At 39.8% G+C, this 13,940-nt stretch overlaps 1 protein-coding gene and 1 non-coding gene across 2 annotated transcripts in view; one reads left to right on the forward strand and one right to left on the reverse strand.

Annotated features, from left to right (window-relative positions):
* The first annotated feature begins 476 nt into the window (after positions 1-476).
* The window catches only part of SNX3 (sorting nexin 3), a 49,775-nt gene continuing 36,311 nt past the window's right edge, over positions 477-13,940 (forward strand). Inside the window, exon 1 of the mRNA XM_047101883.1 lies at positions 477-911. Within this exon, the coding sequence (XP_046957839.1) occupies positions 750-911 (162 nt within the window). The 5' untranslated portion in view covers positions 477-749. The remainder of the gene's footprint in view (positions 912-13,940) is intronic.
* Positions 5,657-5,763, reverse strand: LOC124500716 (U6 spliceosomal RNA). Its single transcript, XR_006959647.1, has one exon. It is a non-coding gene; the product is annotated as a U6 spliceosomal RNA (small nuclear RNA).

The following is a 13,940-nucleotide window of genomic DNA, read 5'->3' on the forward strand; positions in this document are numbered from 1 at the left end:
GTGCTGTGATCTGCCAAGGTCTTTTGTCTGTATTCCACTCTACTACTTTATCTCCCTCCGTTTATCAATCCATACACGTGTATGGTCAAACTGTCAAGTTGATATCAAAATCATGACGTGAGGCACTTGTTAATGGTTGCCTAGAAAGGCATTTTCAGTGGTTCACGGTGAGACGTTTGGTAGGCTGCGACAGTTTTGTTTCGAATGCGGGCACACCCTCCAAAACTCGCCGTTTAACTTTTGTCCCCGCAGCAAGGCCGCGAAGACCATTTCCGTTGTTCCTCCCAACGCTCCAAGCCCAAGCTGCTTGCAGAAAGACAGGAAGCGCCCACCCCCGAGCCCCTAGGTCTCGCAGCACCTCGGCCGCAGCCAGGCGGCGACGCGCCCTCCCGGTGCATTATGGGCGCTGTAGTCTGGCCGGAACCTGCTCGCGACCAGAAGTCCCGTGACTGTCGCCGCTCCCCCGCCGTCTAGCCTGCAGTCCCCCTCCGCGGCCTCAGCTGGGCTTTCCGAGCCCAGGTCGCGGCGTCCCGGAGAGTCAGCAGTTTTTCCCCTGGGCATAAGAGGCGGAAGCCGAAAGGACGCAGGGAGGGGCTTCGCGCGCTGGGTGAACGCCCGTCCTACGTGCTCGTTCGCTTCGCGACCGCTGTGCGCGAGCCCGGTGTCCCCGCGGCGGGCAGCAGCGGCGGCGTCGGTGGAACTCGGAGGGGGCGGAGGGAGTCCGCGGCGGCGGCGGCTGCAGCAGCGAAATGGCGGAGACCGTGGCGGACACCCGGCGGCTGATCACCAAGCCCCAGAACCTTAATGATGCCTACGGGCCGCCCAGCAACTTCCTCGAGATCGATGTGAGCAACCCGCAGACGGTGGGGGTCGGCCGGGGCCGCTTCACCACCTACGAAATCAGGGTCAAGGTGAGGCCGTCTTTTCCCCTTCCAGGGAGACCCCCTCCCGCCCTCCGTGGTCGTCCCCAGCCAACCCACTAGCGAACCCCCTCTGGTGGCTACAGCTGCCCCGGCCAGGAGCCCTGGGCTGACTCGGTCGGGCAGCCTTGTCCACGGGCGGGGTCTTGGGCCAGGGCCCTTTTTCATGTAGGGTTTGGAAGGGGGCTGCGGAGTGAGCTGAGCCCAGCACTGGCCCTGGGAGAAGGTGCTCGAAGAAGAGGGCGTGGGTTGAGCGCCGCTTGCCCCTCAAGCAGCTGATCTGGGAATGACATTTGAGTTGGAAAGGTGTAGATCTTTCGAGAACGCTGTACTTCATCCGGAGGGGAGCTACATGTGATTGAAAGGGGGTTTGCGCAAAGTTGAAGTTTTCCCAGTTTTCTTTTCCCGGAGACTTTTTCCAGAGGTGGCCAAGCTGGTTATTCCAGGCCCTTCCTGAGCTACCAAAGTAATCTAGGTTGTACACTTTTCTGAACAGAATCTAGTGGCAGCTCACAAAAGCCTGACGAATTTGGTAGGGCTGAGCCTGGCGAGAACGGAGAATTGACCTTAGCATTCTGGGCCACAGTCGTGCTAAAGGCTGAGGTGTGGCAAGTGTTGTCTACTTCCCAATCCAAAATTACAACTGCCTTAAGAAAGCCTATTCATTTAGGGATCTTGCTCTCTTAATTTCGAGATTTGCACTTCACTGAATGAAGGAATCAGCTGAAGTAGAAACACACTTATAATTTCATAGCTAGTATTTGATGGCAGTAAGTAATTCAGATGATTTGAAAGATGCTAATTGAGAATAGTGCTTCACTTTCACTGTAGTTCACAATTAAAGAACTTGCTCGTGTATGGAAGTATCTTTAAAAATTAATTACATAAAACGAATCTAGCTGTTAAAAACGACAACAAACTGTTTTACTAAAAATTAAGTATAATAAGAATTTCACTTCAGAGTAATTGAAATTTACATAACAAGTTACTATAAATAAATTGAGTAATTTCTCATTAACTTGTGCACTTTCGGCGTGTGTGGTTAAAAAAAAAAACCAAAACCTGTAATCTACCATCTTAACGCTCATTAAGTATACAGTTCAGTAGCGTTAAGTATATTCATATTGTGACACTTATGTACATAAAAATGATTTATCATGTATTGCTATGAAAATGTTAATGATCAAACTTTAAGATATGAAACTAATAGTTTAATGTTATAAGCCACCCTTGTGTCCCTTTGGATGTGTAAAATGTGGACCCTAAGCAGTCTTATTATAGTGAAATTGCAAACTCCAGGCTCCAGTATACTTAGCGAAGTACTTTACCACATAAGCCTAGTGAAAAAGGCCTTCCTTCCTTTCTTTTTTTTTTTTTTTTTTTAAACTTTGGGTATGATTTTGGATACATGACAGATTGTTCACTAAGAAGAACTTCCTCTTATATCCTTATTTACCACCATGTTTTCCTTTCCTGTGCTAAAACAGAACTTGGTATTCCTGTTTCTAAACTTCCATAGCTTGTACTTCCTGTCATGCAACTGAAGCAAAATCTCCTGCCTACACTTCCTCCATTTAATAACTTTGTGTTTATGTTGCTGAGTGCAGGGTATTAAATACACTCTAGTATAGCTTAATTATTTAAAAAAAATACATCTGATACTTTACTGAATAGCTGATGTGGCACTTAAAATATAGTGTTCATTTGTATTTTTGAGACTAATTTTTTTTAATATTGGTTAATGAGTTATGGAATTAATAAAGTATACACCCACATCGGTTTTTTGGGGTGGGGAATGATGTTTATAGTCATAAATGCAAGTATCCTCTAAAAAACTGTGGGTTTCTAATGCTTATGAAATGCCACTGGAGTTTTTCTTAATATATAATGTGTTAGCTTGAAACTTAGGATACCATATAGTAAAGACAATAGGTTTTAAGGAGCATGTGATTTTTGAGAGTAATTACAATCTTGTGTTAAGGGAGAATGGCCAGTGAGATGAATAGGTAAATCATTTTGTAATTTTATTTATTACTGCCTTTCTAAAATGTTGCTGCTGTCCCTAGCCCCTACTGCCTGCATTTTGCTGTTGAATTGCCATGTGGAGTTTGGGCCCTTAAACTATCTTCTAGTTACTCTCTAATTCTGGTCTTGAGAAAAATGTTCAATTTTATAGGCTCTGATTGAAATTACTCTAATTTACAGAGTAATTTTATCTAGATGGTGGCACTTTAGAATGCAAGTTTCCCAATCTCCATTTATCTTTTGGTTTAAGGGTAGTGTTTAAGACTATTAGGATCACTTGATTAGTATCTCTGGGCTTTTGAAAATAATTGGTACATTGTTAATGTTTTTAAAAATTGTTCTAATGGGTAGGTACAGCAGAGAGCACCATAAATGATGAAAGGTTTAGGAAAGCTCAGGGTCTAGAATTATTTTGTCATATTAAAGAGAAGTCTAAAGGGGAAATTCAGTCACTGTTTATGAAGTTTGTACTATAATGTAACCTTAATTTTCTGGGGATTTTGAATTAGTTAAGATCTTCTGTTGTAACTAGAGACAGTTGTCTCAAACAGGAATGAAGTTAAGGATCTTTCTTGAGCCCTGAGTTCAAAGAATAGATTTATCATTTATTAGCAGAATAAGGTACACAATCTAAGTTCCACTTCCCCTCTGTAAAATAGGTATGCTAACAATAGCACCTACATTGTAAGACTAAATGAGATAACGCACATAGAAGTCTCTTGAGCATTGACTGATAATACTAAGTGTTAAAAAGTTACCTTTTTCTAAATGTGGGTATCTTCTAATTTAAAAGGCAGTTATCAATTAACTACATTTTCTGTATTACTGTGCAGTTGAATTAACTAAAATTGTTAGATTTTCTTGGCATGGAAGTATACTTTCATTGAGGCAAGCGTGGCATAGAAGAAGCTGTCTTGTTTAGTATTTAACCAAGTAGCTTGTTTGTTTTAAATTTTTATTTTTTGTGTGATTCCATGTAGAAAGTTGTGATGCCATTTGGAAGGTGGTAAATTGCATATTAAGCCCAAAAATATTGAGTAGAGTATTTCATATTTTAAGGTACCACATTTCCTATGATGATACTAGTATTTTTTCCAGTTTTATTGAGGTATAATTGCTATGTAATGTTCATGTTTAAGGTGTTCAACAGAATGATTTGCTATATCTATATATTATGAAATAATTACTGCAGTAAGTTTAGCTAACATTTAACTCCTCATGTAATTCATATAGTTACAGAAGTAGCCTTTTAAAATTGAGGCTTATTAAAATAAAAAGCTGAATAGTAAAGTTTGATAAACATTTTGACAAGAAAGATGGTCAGTAAAAGTATCATCTTGATAGTGTTTGCCATTCTAAACCTGTATTGGTGATTTTTCTCTAGGTGAGTCCACTCTTTTTTTTTTTTTTTTTAAAGATTCTTTATTGATTTTTATTTGTTTTTTGAGAGAGAGAGACAGAGAACAAACCGGGGAGGGGCAGAGAGAGAGAGAGGGAGACATAGAATCTGAAGCAGGCTCCAGGCTCTGAGCTGTCAGCACAGAGCCTGACGCGGGGCTCAAACTCACAAACTGTGAGATCATGAACTGAGCCGAAGTCAGAGGCTTAACTGACTGAGCCACCCAGGCACCCTGAGTCCTCTCATTTTAAATTGGGAGTTATTAATATCCAGGTTGGAAGCTGAGAAATAAATTAATTCTTAGACTTGTTTTTAGGATTTATATGAATGTATCATTAAAGGGCCAAAGTAATATTTTAAAGAATCAAGGTATTTTAGTGCCAAAGGACATCTGCAGTATCTATGCAGCTTTCTCAGTTGGCCATGAGATGTCTTTGCTGCTGGCTAAGGTTGACATCCAGTATCTCCGTTAAGGAAGGGCATGTGGGGGCACCTGGGTGGCTCAGTCGGTTGAGCGTCCGACTTCAGCTCAGGTCATAATCTCACAGTCTGTGAGTTCAAGCCCTGCATTGGGCTCTGTGTTGCCAGCTCAGAGCCTGGAGCCTGCTTCGGATTCTGTGTCTCCTTCTCTGCCCCATCCCCCCTTTCAAAAATAAATAAACATTAAAAAATTAAAAAAAAAAAAAAGGAAGGGTATATAACTAGCTTTGAAGATTCTGTTCTTACTTAGTCCATCCCTTAAGTTGGGAAGAGGGAGTGGCCTTGCTATATTGGGTTATTAGGGACTGTTCTATCTGTATTGTTCATTTTAGTACATCAGGGGCCCAAGGCACAGAAGGTTATCTCTTACCCAAAGTAAATTATCTAACTAGTATTAGAGCCAGGGTTAGATTTGAAGTATTCTGGTTCTGGTTCAGAACTGCTTCACAGCCACAGTTCATTTAATTCAAAACAGTACATTAAAACCTTTGTTATCAACAGCCTACTGTTGGAGCATCCTCAGGTGTCTGAACCTTTTGAAGGAAATCCCATAGTTGGCACTATGCGGTAATCCACAGTAGGTCGGATGCACGCAGGAGAGAACAACTGCAAAGAGCTTGCTATTAAATTTTGTGCTCTGATGAGATGACCTGAAGAGAAAGTGTTGTTGACTGGCTAATGATGTTATAAAAGAGATTTTTTTTCCTGTGTGTGTTGAAGCTGAAGAAGAGATTTATAACTTGAGTACTTATTCTGTTCAAGGCATTGTGCATTTATATATACGTGCCATATATATATATGTATATATATGTATGTATATATATATATATATATAAATATGGAATGCTTCACGAATTTGCATGTCATCCTTGTGCAGGGGCTGTGCTAATCTTCTCTGTATCATTCCAATTTTAGTATGTGTGCTGCTGAAGCGAGCACTGTTAAATCTATATAATGTGATCTTTGAGGTAACTAAAGAGAACAAATAATAATCCTGTTTTGCAGATGTAAAAGCTGGGGTCCCTGTTGATCCTTTCTTGTCCCTCCCTCATTCTTACTTTTTGTTCCAGTCCTACTGAACTACTTGTATCTCCTGAAGAAGCTGAATTCTCTTTTATCTAGGCCTCTTGTATCTATACACTTCTTCTGCTGTTAAAAATAGTCTTTCTGGGGTGTCCAACTGGCTTGGTTGATGAAGCATGTGACTCTTGACCTTGGGGTTGTAGGTTTGAGCACCGCGTTAGGTGTGGAGATTACTTAAAAAAATAAAATCTTAAAAAAACAAAACAAAACAGTCTTTTCTTTAGTGGCCTCATTTGGCTACTATTACTTGTCCTGTAGGGCTTAGCCTTACTGTCACCTTTTAGAGATTTTGTTCATCCTTAGAATTTAGACTGGACTTCCTTCTTGTGTGCGCTTGTAGCCCTATTGGGATTACGTTGTTTGCTGGTCTGTGATTTCCTTTAGTTCCTGTATCTTCCAGTATAAGCTCCTAGAGGACAGGGACTGTCATTATCACCCTTACTCAACACCTGGCACTGCGCTTGGTGCATAGTGACATTATGAATAAGTGAAATTTAGGAAGGTTAAGTAACTTGCCCAAAGTCATGGGTATTAAATGGCAGAACTTGGATTTGAATCTAGATTCTTCTGACCTTCAGAGCCTGTAGTGAACATTCACCTGGAGCTTTGGACACTGTTGAGATTCTCATTTCATTAGGTAGGGGTGGGATATGGAAAGTGGGAGTTTAAAAAGCACCCCAGCAAGAGCACTTAACTGGTACACAGCAAGGCTTGTTCCTGGTTGCACCATGCTCTCTGTCTCTGAGAAGTATGAGAAAAATATATGGAACCACAGTGATTGGTAGCCATGATGGGATTTAAAAAGGCAAATTCTAAATAAATAGAAATAAACAAATCAACAACTAACCAAAACAAAACAGTGCATCCTGACAGAGATCCGAGAGCAGAGAGGAAAACCAATGACATTTGCCAAAGATAGAAAACTGTTTTTGGAGGGGAGGCAATTTAGATAGTAGCTGAAAGCATAGCAACTTGTACAGCTTAGCTTTTTGGGAAGAAGGGGAGGATTTTACTGTATTCGGCCAAGACAGATCTCTTCCCCCTTGCACCACCCTTGTCTATATCACTGTGTAATAATCATGGAGGTAAGCTGGGAGTTCAGAAAATGCAAAATATATATCCATATAAGAAATTACTATATTTTATTAGTATTGCCGTTCTGTCTTTAAAGTGGAACAATCTAAAAGCACTTAACCTTTAGCTATCTTGGTGATTCTTTGTTCATAGAGATTTTCCCTCTCTTCACCATCATAATCATGCTTACCAAAAAACAAAAAAGAAAAATGCTGAACTGTTGTTTTTAGATACTTTGATGTTGTACCATATTGTGTTGCTTTTATATAAGCAGACCCAGCAATTTTTTGAATATCAGATAAGAAAGATGGTGTCCAAGAAAAGCAATACTATAATCTTGGTACAGCTGTTTACTGATTTATTAGTTAGATGACTTGAGGCTTTCAACCAAAGTTTTACTTCCTTAAGGAAATACTTAATTTAGAGCCTAGGAATTTTGACATGATGGTAAAGTGGGACATTTGATGTAGCTTTTGCAAGAAAGGTTGTATCAGGATACAGTTTGGGCCGTTCTCATGGAGACTTCAACAGTAGTTTATTTTTTTACATGAGAGGTCTCAAGGGCAGTCCTGGGCTGGTACATGACTTGACTGTCTGCTTCCAGCATCACATCCATCTTCTAGCCAAGGGAAGGCATGTTCCTGCCCAATGCCCTTTCCCACAAAGGAAGCTGGGAAATTTAGTCTATCTGGGCAGCCTTGTGAAGATAGGGAGAACACTGTACTTTGCTTTGCCACAGTAGCAAATAAGTGATTGGGATTAGTTCCTGTAGGGTGTGGCTTTAGCAACATTCTGATCATCTTTCTTCGTTCTTTCCTTTTTTTTTTTTTTTTTTGTCTGTGCCTGATACTTCAGAGTTTAGAGAGAGTTCATTTGATTTGTAAGAAATAAAATTGATTTCTCATTAGTTTTGACAGTCTTCAATGTGAATGAGTTCTGATCTCTTCCTGAGAATTAATTTTGATGAGTTGAGAAAGGAGACAAACATGAAGATATGGCATATCTGATACAGGGGTGTACCACGGGATTGGGGTTGGATTAGAGATACTGAAAATAGATGATTAACCTTTTTTTTCTTTTCTTTAATGGCTGTATAAAACTATGTAGGCAGTTAGGACTAGCACTTTAACTGATGGTATTGAATGAGTATATAATTTGAGCCACAAATATAAATACGATCAGTATCTCTTATCAGAGAATCATAGGAAGACTTAAAATAATTTTTATAAAATTACTTTGTGTCTCATAATATCAGAATGGGCACTTTCTAATTCTTTGCTCTTTAGACTTTGATTTTATCACTGATAAAAGCATCTACGTTTGCTTGGCTTTCCTTAAATTATTCCCACACCTGCCACCTATAGATTGCTTGCTGTTTTTCCCCATTCCTGCCTTGTGGGATGTTTGTCTATTCCATAGTAAGAAACAACGTTTTGGGGCACCAGGGTGGCTTAGTCAGTTAAGTGTCCTACTTTGGCTCAGGTCATGGTCTCATGGTTCACAAGTTCAAGCCCCGCATTGGGCTCTATGCTGACAGTTCAGAGCCTGGAGCCTGCTTCGGATTCTGTGTCTCCCTCTCTCTCTCTGCCCTTCCCCTGCTTATGCTCTGTCTCTCTTTCTCTCAAAAATAAATAAACATTTTTAAAAACCCAATATTTTGACAAGTGCAGTCTACTTAAATTTACAAATGCAATGACTTAAGATATGTAAACTCATTATAAAGTCACAAATATTTCATAGTTTAACTAAAGAGGGGCACCTGGCTAGCTCAGTTGGTAGAGCATGCAACTCTTGATCTCAGGGTCGTGAGTTTGAGCCTTATGTTGGGCTTAGGATCTACTTAAAAAAAAAAAAAAGTTGGTTACCTTACTTAAATAGGCTGTAGAGAATTATTTTTCCAAACTGAATAGAAAATTACCAAAAGACGAAGTCACTTTAGCTGTTCAGGTATAGGTCAAGATTAATACCACTAAACGACCAGTGCAGTTTTGTTTTTTTTATTTTAAACTGAGTATAAGAGAAAGGAACCACATAGTCCACTATCCTTGTGATCTTACGCCTTCTCATATGAAGGCACTAACTTCTAAAACTAGACAAATGTAAAATTATGAGTACTATATGGTGAATACTGTAGGTTATTGGCTTTTGGTTACAATTTAACTCAGAAAAGGTGTCATGCTTATTGTTAGGCCTCTGACCCTCCATAATTCCAAGCAAGGTCTTGGAAGCAATAATATCTTCCATTTACTGCACACATTAGGAGAAAAATACTTTGACTTTAGCAACTTGTGATTCCAGGTCTCAAAGTCTAAAATATATTTAAGTATTTCGGGCGATAAATGTATAACTACACAATTTCTTCTGATGTTACATTTTTTTTGTTTTCTTCTGATGTTACATTTTTTTTGTTTGTTTGTTTCTTGGTTTCTATTTTGAAAAGAAACCTGCATGTTAACTTCAGGCATTTATTTATAATGAGCGGGAATAATTTGTTCTTTTAAAAAATCCAGATCCATTTGTGACAGGATAGATTTTAAAAATCCAACTTAGAAGACTATGAAGTAAGGGCAGCTGGCTGACTCAGTCAGTAAATCATGCAACTCTTGATCTCAGTGTTGTGAGTTCGAGCACCATGCTGGGTATAGATATTACTTAAAAAAAATTTTTTTAAATAAATAAAAGGCTATGAAGTAAAAAAATACATGTATCAAATATGTAAGGCACCCAGAGCTGCTATATGAAGAAAGTTCAAGAATGTCAAAGCTAAGGAAGCATTGTAGAAGAATTCTAATTATATAAAATCTGGTAAAACATTCATAAAAGTGAGAAAGGCTTTATAGGTTGGAGTAGGCCATCAGTTATGAATAAAAGTTCAGTGGATTATTTAGAAGGAATATGTTCTTCGATTTGCTTTTCACTAGAATTTTGGATATGCCTTTGTCTAAAACTGTTCTAACATAGTAGCCATTAGCCATGTAGGGCTGTTTAAATCAAAGTGTTAGATTCAAACTTCCAGACATCTATTTGTCCAGTTTCCCTGGAATGAAAGTTGACTTGTTGTTAGTTCATTATAAGTGATAATTGGCCTTGAATATACAGGATGGTTCATATATAAAGGAACCAGTATATATATAGGGCTGCTTCTCCTGAATTTCTTTAACCTTTTTGCCCCTTTTCACTGTGTTTGTAGTCATTGGTCCCTCCATAGTCTGTTCACTGTTCCCCTGTGCCAAACTCCAAGCATGCACTGATTTCAAACACCCTGTTCTCTGCTGATTAAGGTAGACAAAATTGGGGGCTCATCTGTCTCTTGGTTTTGGCTCAGGTCATGTCCCAGGGTCATGGGATCAAGCCTTGCATTTGGCTCCATGCTAACAGTGCAGAGCCTGCCTGGGATTCTGTCTCTTTCCCTATCTCTCTCCCCCTCCCCTTCTCGCTCACGTGTGCATGATGTTTTCTCTCTCTCAAAACAAACACATTTTTTAAAGATGTATGAAAAAAATCTCTAATGCTTTAAGAAAAAAAGGAGGAGGGCACCTGGGTGGCTTAGTTAAGTGTCTGACTTCAGCTCAGGTCATGATCTCATGGTTCATGAGATGCTAACTGACTGAGCCACACAGGTGCCCCAAAAGAGAAAATTTCTTAATCCAGCCAAAGGTTACAGACTTTTCTTTGTAGGATAATGGTTTTATATTAGGAAATTGAGCACACATCTATAAATTGTAGTTAGACTATAGCTTAATATAGCTTAACCGAAAGAACTGGGATGAGAGTAAATGGTGCCATTCAGAATGCATAGAATTTCCCTTTTCTTCAGTCCTGTACAGGTAGATGTAAAATCTGTGTGGTTCAGACAGATTTCAGTTGTATTTGCTTTCAGGTCTGTAGAGAGCCCCAAGGCCTTCCCAGGATATTTACATTAGGGCCCCTGAAGTAATTTCCTATTCTGCAATGAAGTTGGGTCTCTTACAGGCCTTGCTGTGGCCAGTGAAGAGGAAATGCTTCCCAAAATCCCTTCCTGCCCCACTTCCTCAAGGGTTTTTTATGAGGGCCTCAGAAAAAGTCTGTTAGATTAAAACATTTTGAAGTCTTTATGACTAAATTCTCATGTAGGCAAACTAAAAGCAACTCACCAGTGGATATTACGTCCAGATTTTAAAGCACTTTCGTAAATCAGTGTTGTTCCGCACTATACACTTTAATACCTTCTTTTCTTAAATACCTGAAGTTGGTGAGGAGTCCGCGTTGGCTGCAAAGGATTGAACAAGCTGTGAAACAAAAACAGCTTCAGATGTAGATTCATTGAAATGTCCTAGAGAACTTCCATTTTTATAACTTCCTAACTTAAATTCTTGGTTGTTGTTATAAAGATTGTTTGAATTGTTGCAACACTTTCTTTTAAATTAAAAAAACATTTTTTTTAACGTTTATTTTTGAGAGACAGAGCATGAACAGGGGAGAGGCAGAGAGAGAGAGAGAGGGAGACACAGATCCGAAGCAGGTTGCAGACTCTGAGCTGTCAGCACAGAGCCCAATGTGGGGCCTGAACTCACAGACTGCGAGAACATGACCTGAGCCGAAGTTGGATGCTCAACTGACTGAGATACCCAGGGACCCCTCTTTCGCAATTTTTTAAAAAATTTACATCCAAGTTAGTTAGCATATAGTGCAACAGTGATTTCAGGAGTAGATTCCTTAATGCCCCTTACCCATTTAGCCCACCCACCCCCACAACCCCTCCAGTAACCCTCTGTTTGTTCTCCATATTTAAGAGTCTCTTATGTTTTGTCCCCCTCCCTGTTTTTATATTATTTTTGCTTCCCTTCCCTTATGTTCATCTGTTTTGTATCTTAAAGTCCTCATATGAACGAAGTCATATGATATTTGTCTTTCTCTGACTAATTTCGCTTAACATCATACCCTCTAGTTCTATCCGCATAGTTGCAAATGGCAAGATTTCATTCTTTTTGATTGCCGAGTAATACTCCATTATATATATATATACCACATCTTCTTTATCCATTCATCCATCGATGGACATTTGGGCTCTTTCCATACTTTGGCTGTTGTTGATAGTGCTGCTATAAACATTGGGGTGCATGTGCGCCTTTCAAACAGCATACCTATATCCCTTGAATAAATACCTAGTAGTGCAATTGCTGGGTCGTAGGGTAGTTCTATTTTTAATTTTTTGAGGAACGTTCACACTGTTTTCCAGAGTGGCTGCACCAGCTTGCATTCCCACCAGCAGTGCAAAAGAGTTCCTCTTTCTCTGCATCGTTGCCAGCATCTGTTGTTGCCTGAGTTGTTAATGTTAGCCATTCTGACAGGTGTGAGGTGGTATCTTGTTGTGGTTTTGATTTGTATTTCCTGGATGATGAATGATGTTGAGCATTTTTTCATGTGTCGTTTGGCCATCTGAATATCTTCTTTGCCCATTTCTTCACTGGATTATCTGTTTTTTGGGTGTTGAGTTTGATAAGTTCTCTATAGATTTTGGATACTAACCCTTTATCTGATACGTCATTTGAAAATATCTTCTCCCATTCTGTCTGTTGCCTTTTAGTTTTGCTGATTGTTTCCTTCACTGTGCAGAAGCTTTTTATTTTGATGAGGTTCGAATAGTTCATTTTTGCTTTGGTTTCCCTTGTGTCCAGAGACGTGTTGAGTAAGAAGTTGCTGCAGCGAAGATCAAAGAGATTTTTGCCTGCTTTCTCCTCGAGTATTTTGATGGCTTCCTGTCTTACATTTAGGTCTTTCACCCGTTTTGAGTTTATTTTTGTGTGTGGTGTAAGAAAGTGGTCCAGGTTCATTCTTCTGCATGTCACTGTCCAGTTTTCCCAGCACCACTTGCCGAAAGACTGTCTTTATTCCATTGGATATTCTTTCCTGCTTTGTCAAAGATTCGTTGACCATATGTTTGTGGGTCCATTTCTGGGTTCTCTATTCTGTTCCATTGATCTGGATGTCTGCTTTTGTGCCACTCTTTGGCAATTTTTGATGGCTTGTGGTTCTCATTAGCATTTGTTCTGTATTCACCTGACTTGATTGAGAGAGCACAGTTTATCAGTATCGTGGTTTCAGAGACATCTTGGCAGTTTTTTGCTATCGGTATTGTCAGAAATTCTATATTCTGTGTCAGAATGTGCCGAGAAATTTTATTCTCTTAATTTATATATGCTGTTATTACTATTAATCCCTACACTTGCCCTGATACTACATTTTGTTGTTCTCATTCTCCATCAGTCCCTGTGTAGGGCTCCATACCCCTACCTCACTAACAGTCCTTATTTCTTGTTGGGTTTTGGCTGATTTCATTCTCAGGGAAGCTAGACTTCTCTCCCAGTTGGTCTAAGCATCTGAGGCTATCTTTCCCTACCCAGTGATGGTAGAAAAGAACTGGAAACAGACTTGAGTATTATATGTGTGGGGAGGAGGTCGGGCGGGGGAGGTTGTAGCAGAGGAGCAAAACTGTTGCATACCTGCATAGCATGGACTTCCTTTTTAAAAAAAAAATTTTTGTAAAGTTTATTTTTAGTTATTTTGAGAGGGAGAGGGAGGGGCAGAGAGAGAGGGAGACAGAATCCAAGCAGAATCCACCCTGTCAATGCAGAGCCTGATGCGGGGCTCAAACCCATGAACAGTGAGATCATGACTTGAGCTGAAACCAGGAGCTGGATGCTTAACTGACTGAGCTACCCAGATGCCCCAGCATTTTTTTTTTAAGTTTTTTTTTTTTTTTTTTTTTTTAAGTAATCCTAGTGCCCAGTGTGGGTCTTGAACTCATGATCCTGAGATCAAGAGTTGTGTGCATCTCCAACTGAGCCAGTCAGGCACCCCTATAGCATAGACTTCCATTTTTTTAGAATTGCCACTGTTTTTGTTCTTTGGGGGATAGTGTTTATCTAAGAACACTTAAATTATGAATGTGAATTCATATCCCAGTTTGCCCAGCCTGT

Source organism: Lynx rufus, unplaced genomic scaffold (genome assembly GCF_022079265.1).
Source record: "Lynx rufus isolate CCGP_SWC_20201006 ecotype Redwood Valley unplaced genomic scaffold, mLynRuf1.p SCAF_6, whole genome shotgun sequence".
Lineage (NCBI taxonomy): Eukaryota > Metazoa > Chordata > Mammalia > Carnivora > Felidae > Lynx > Lynx rufus.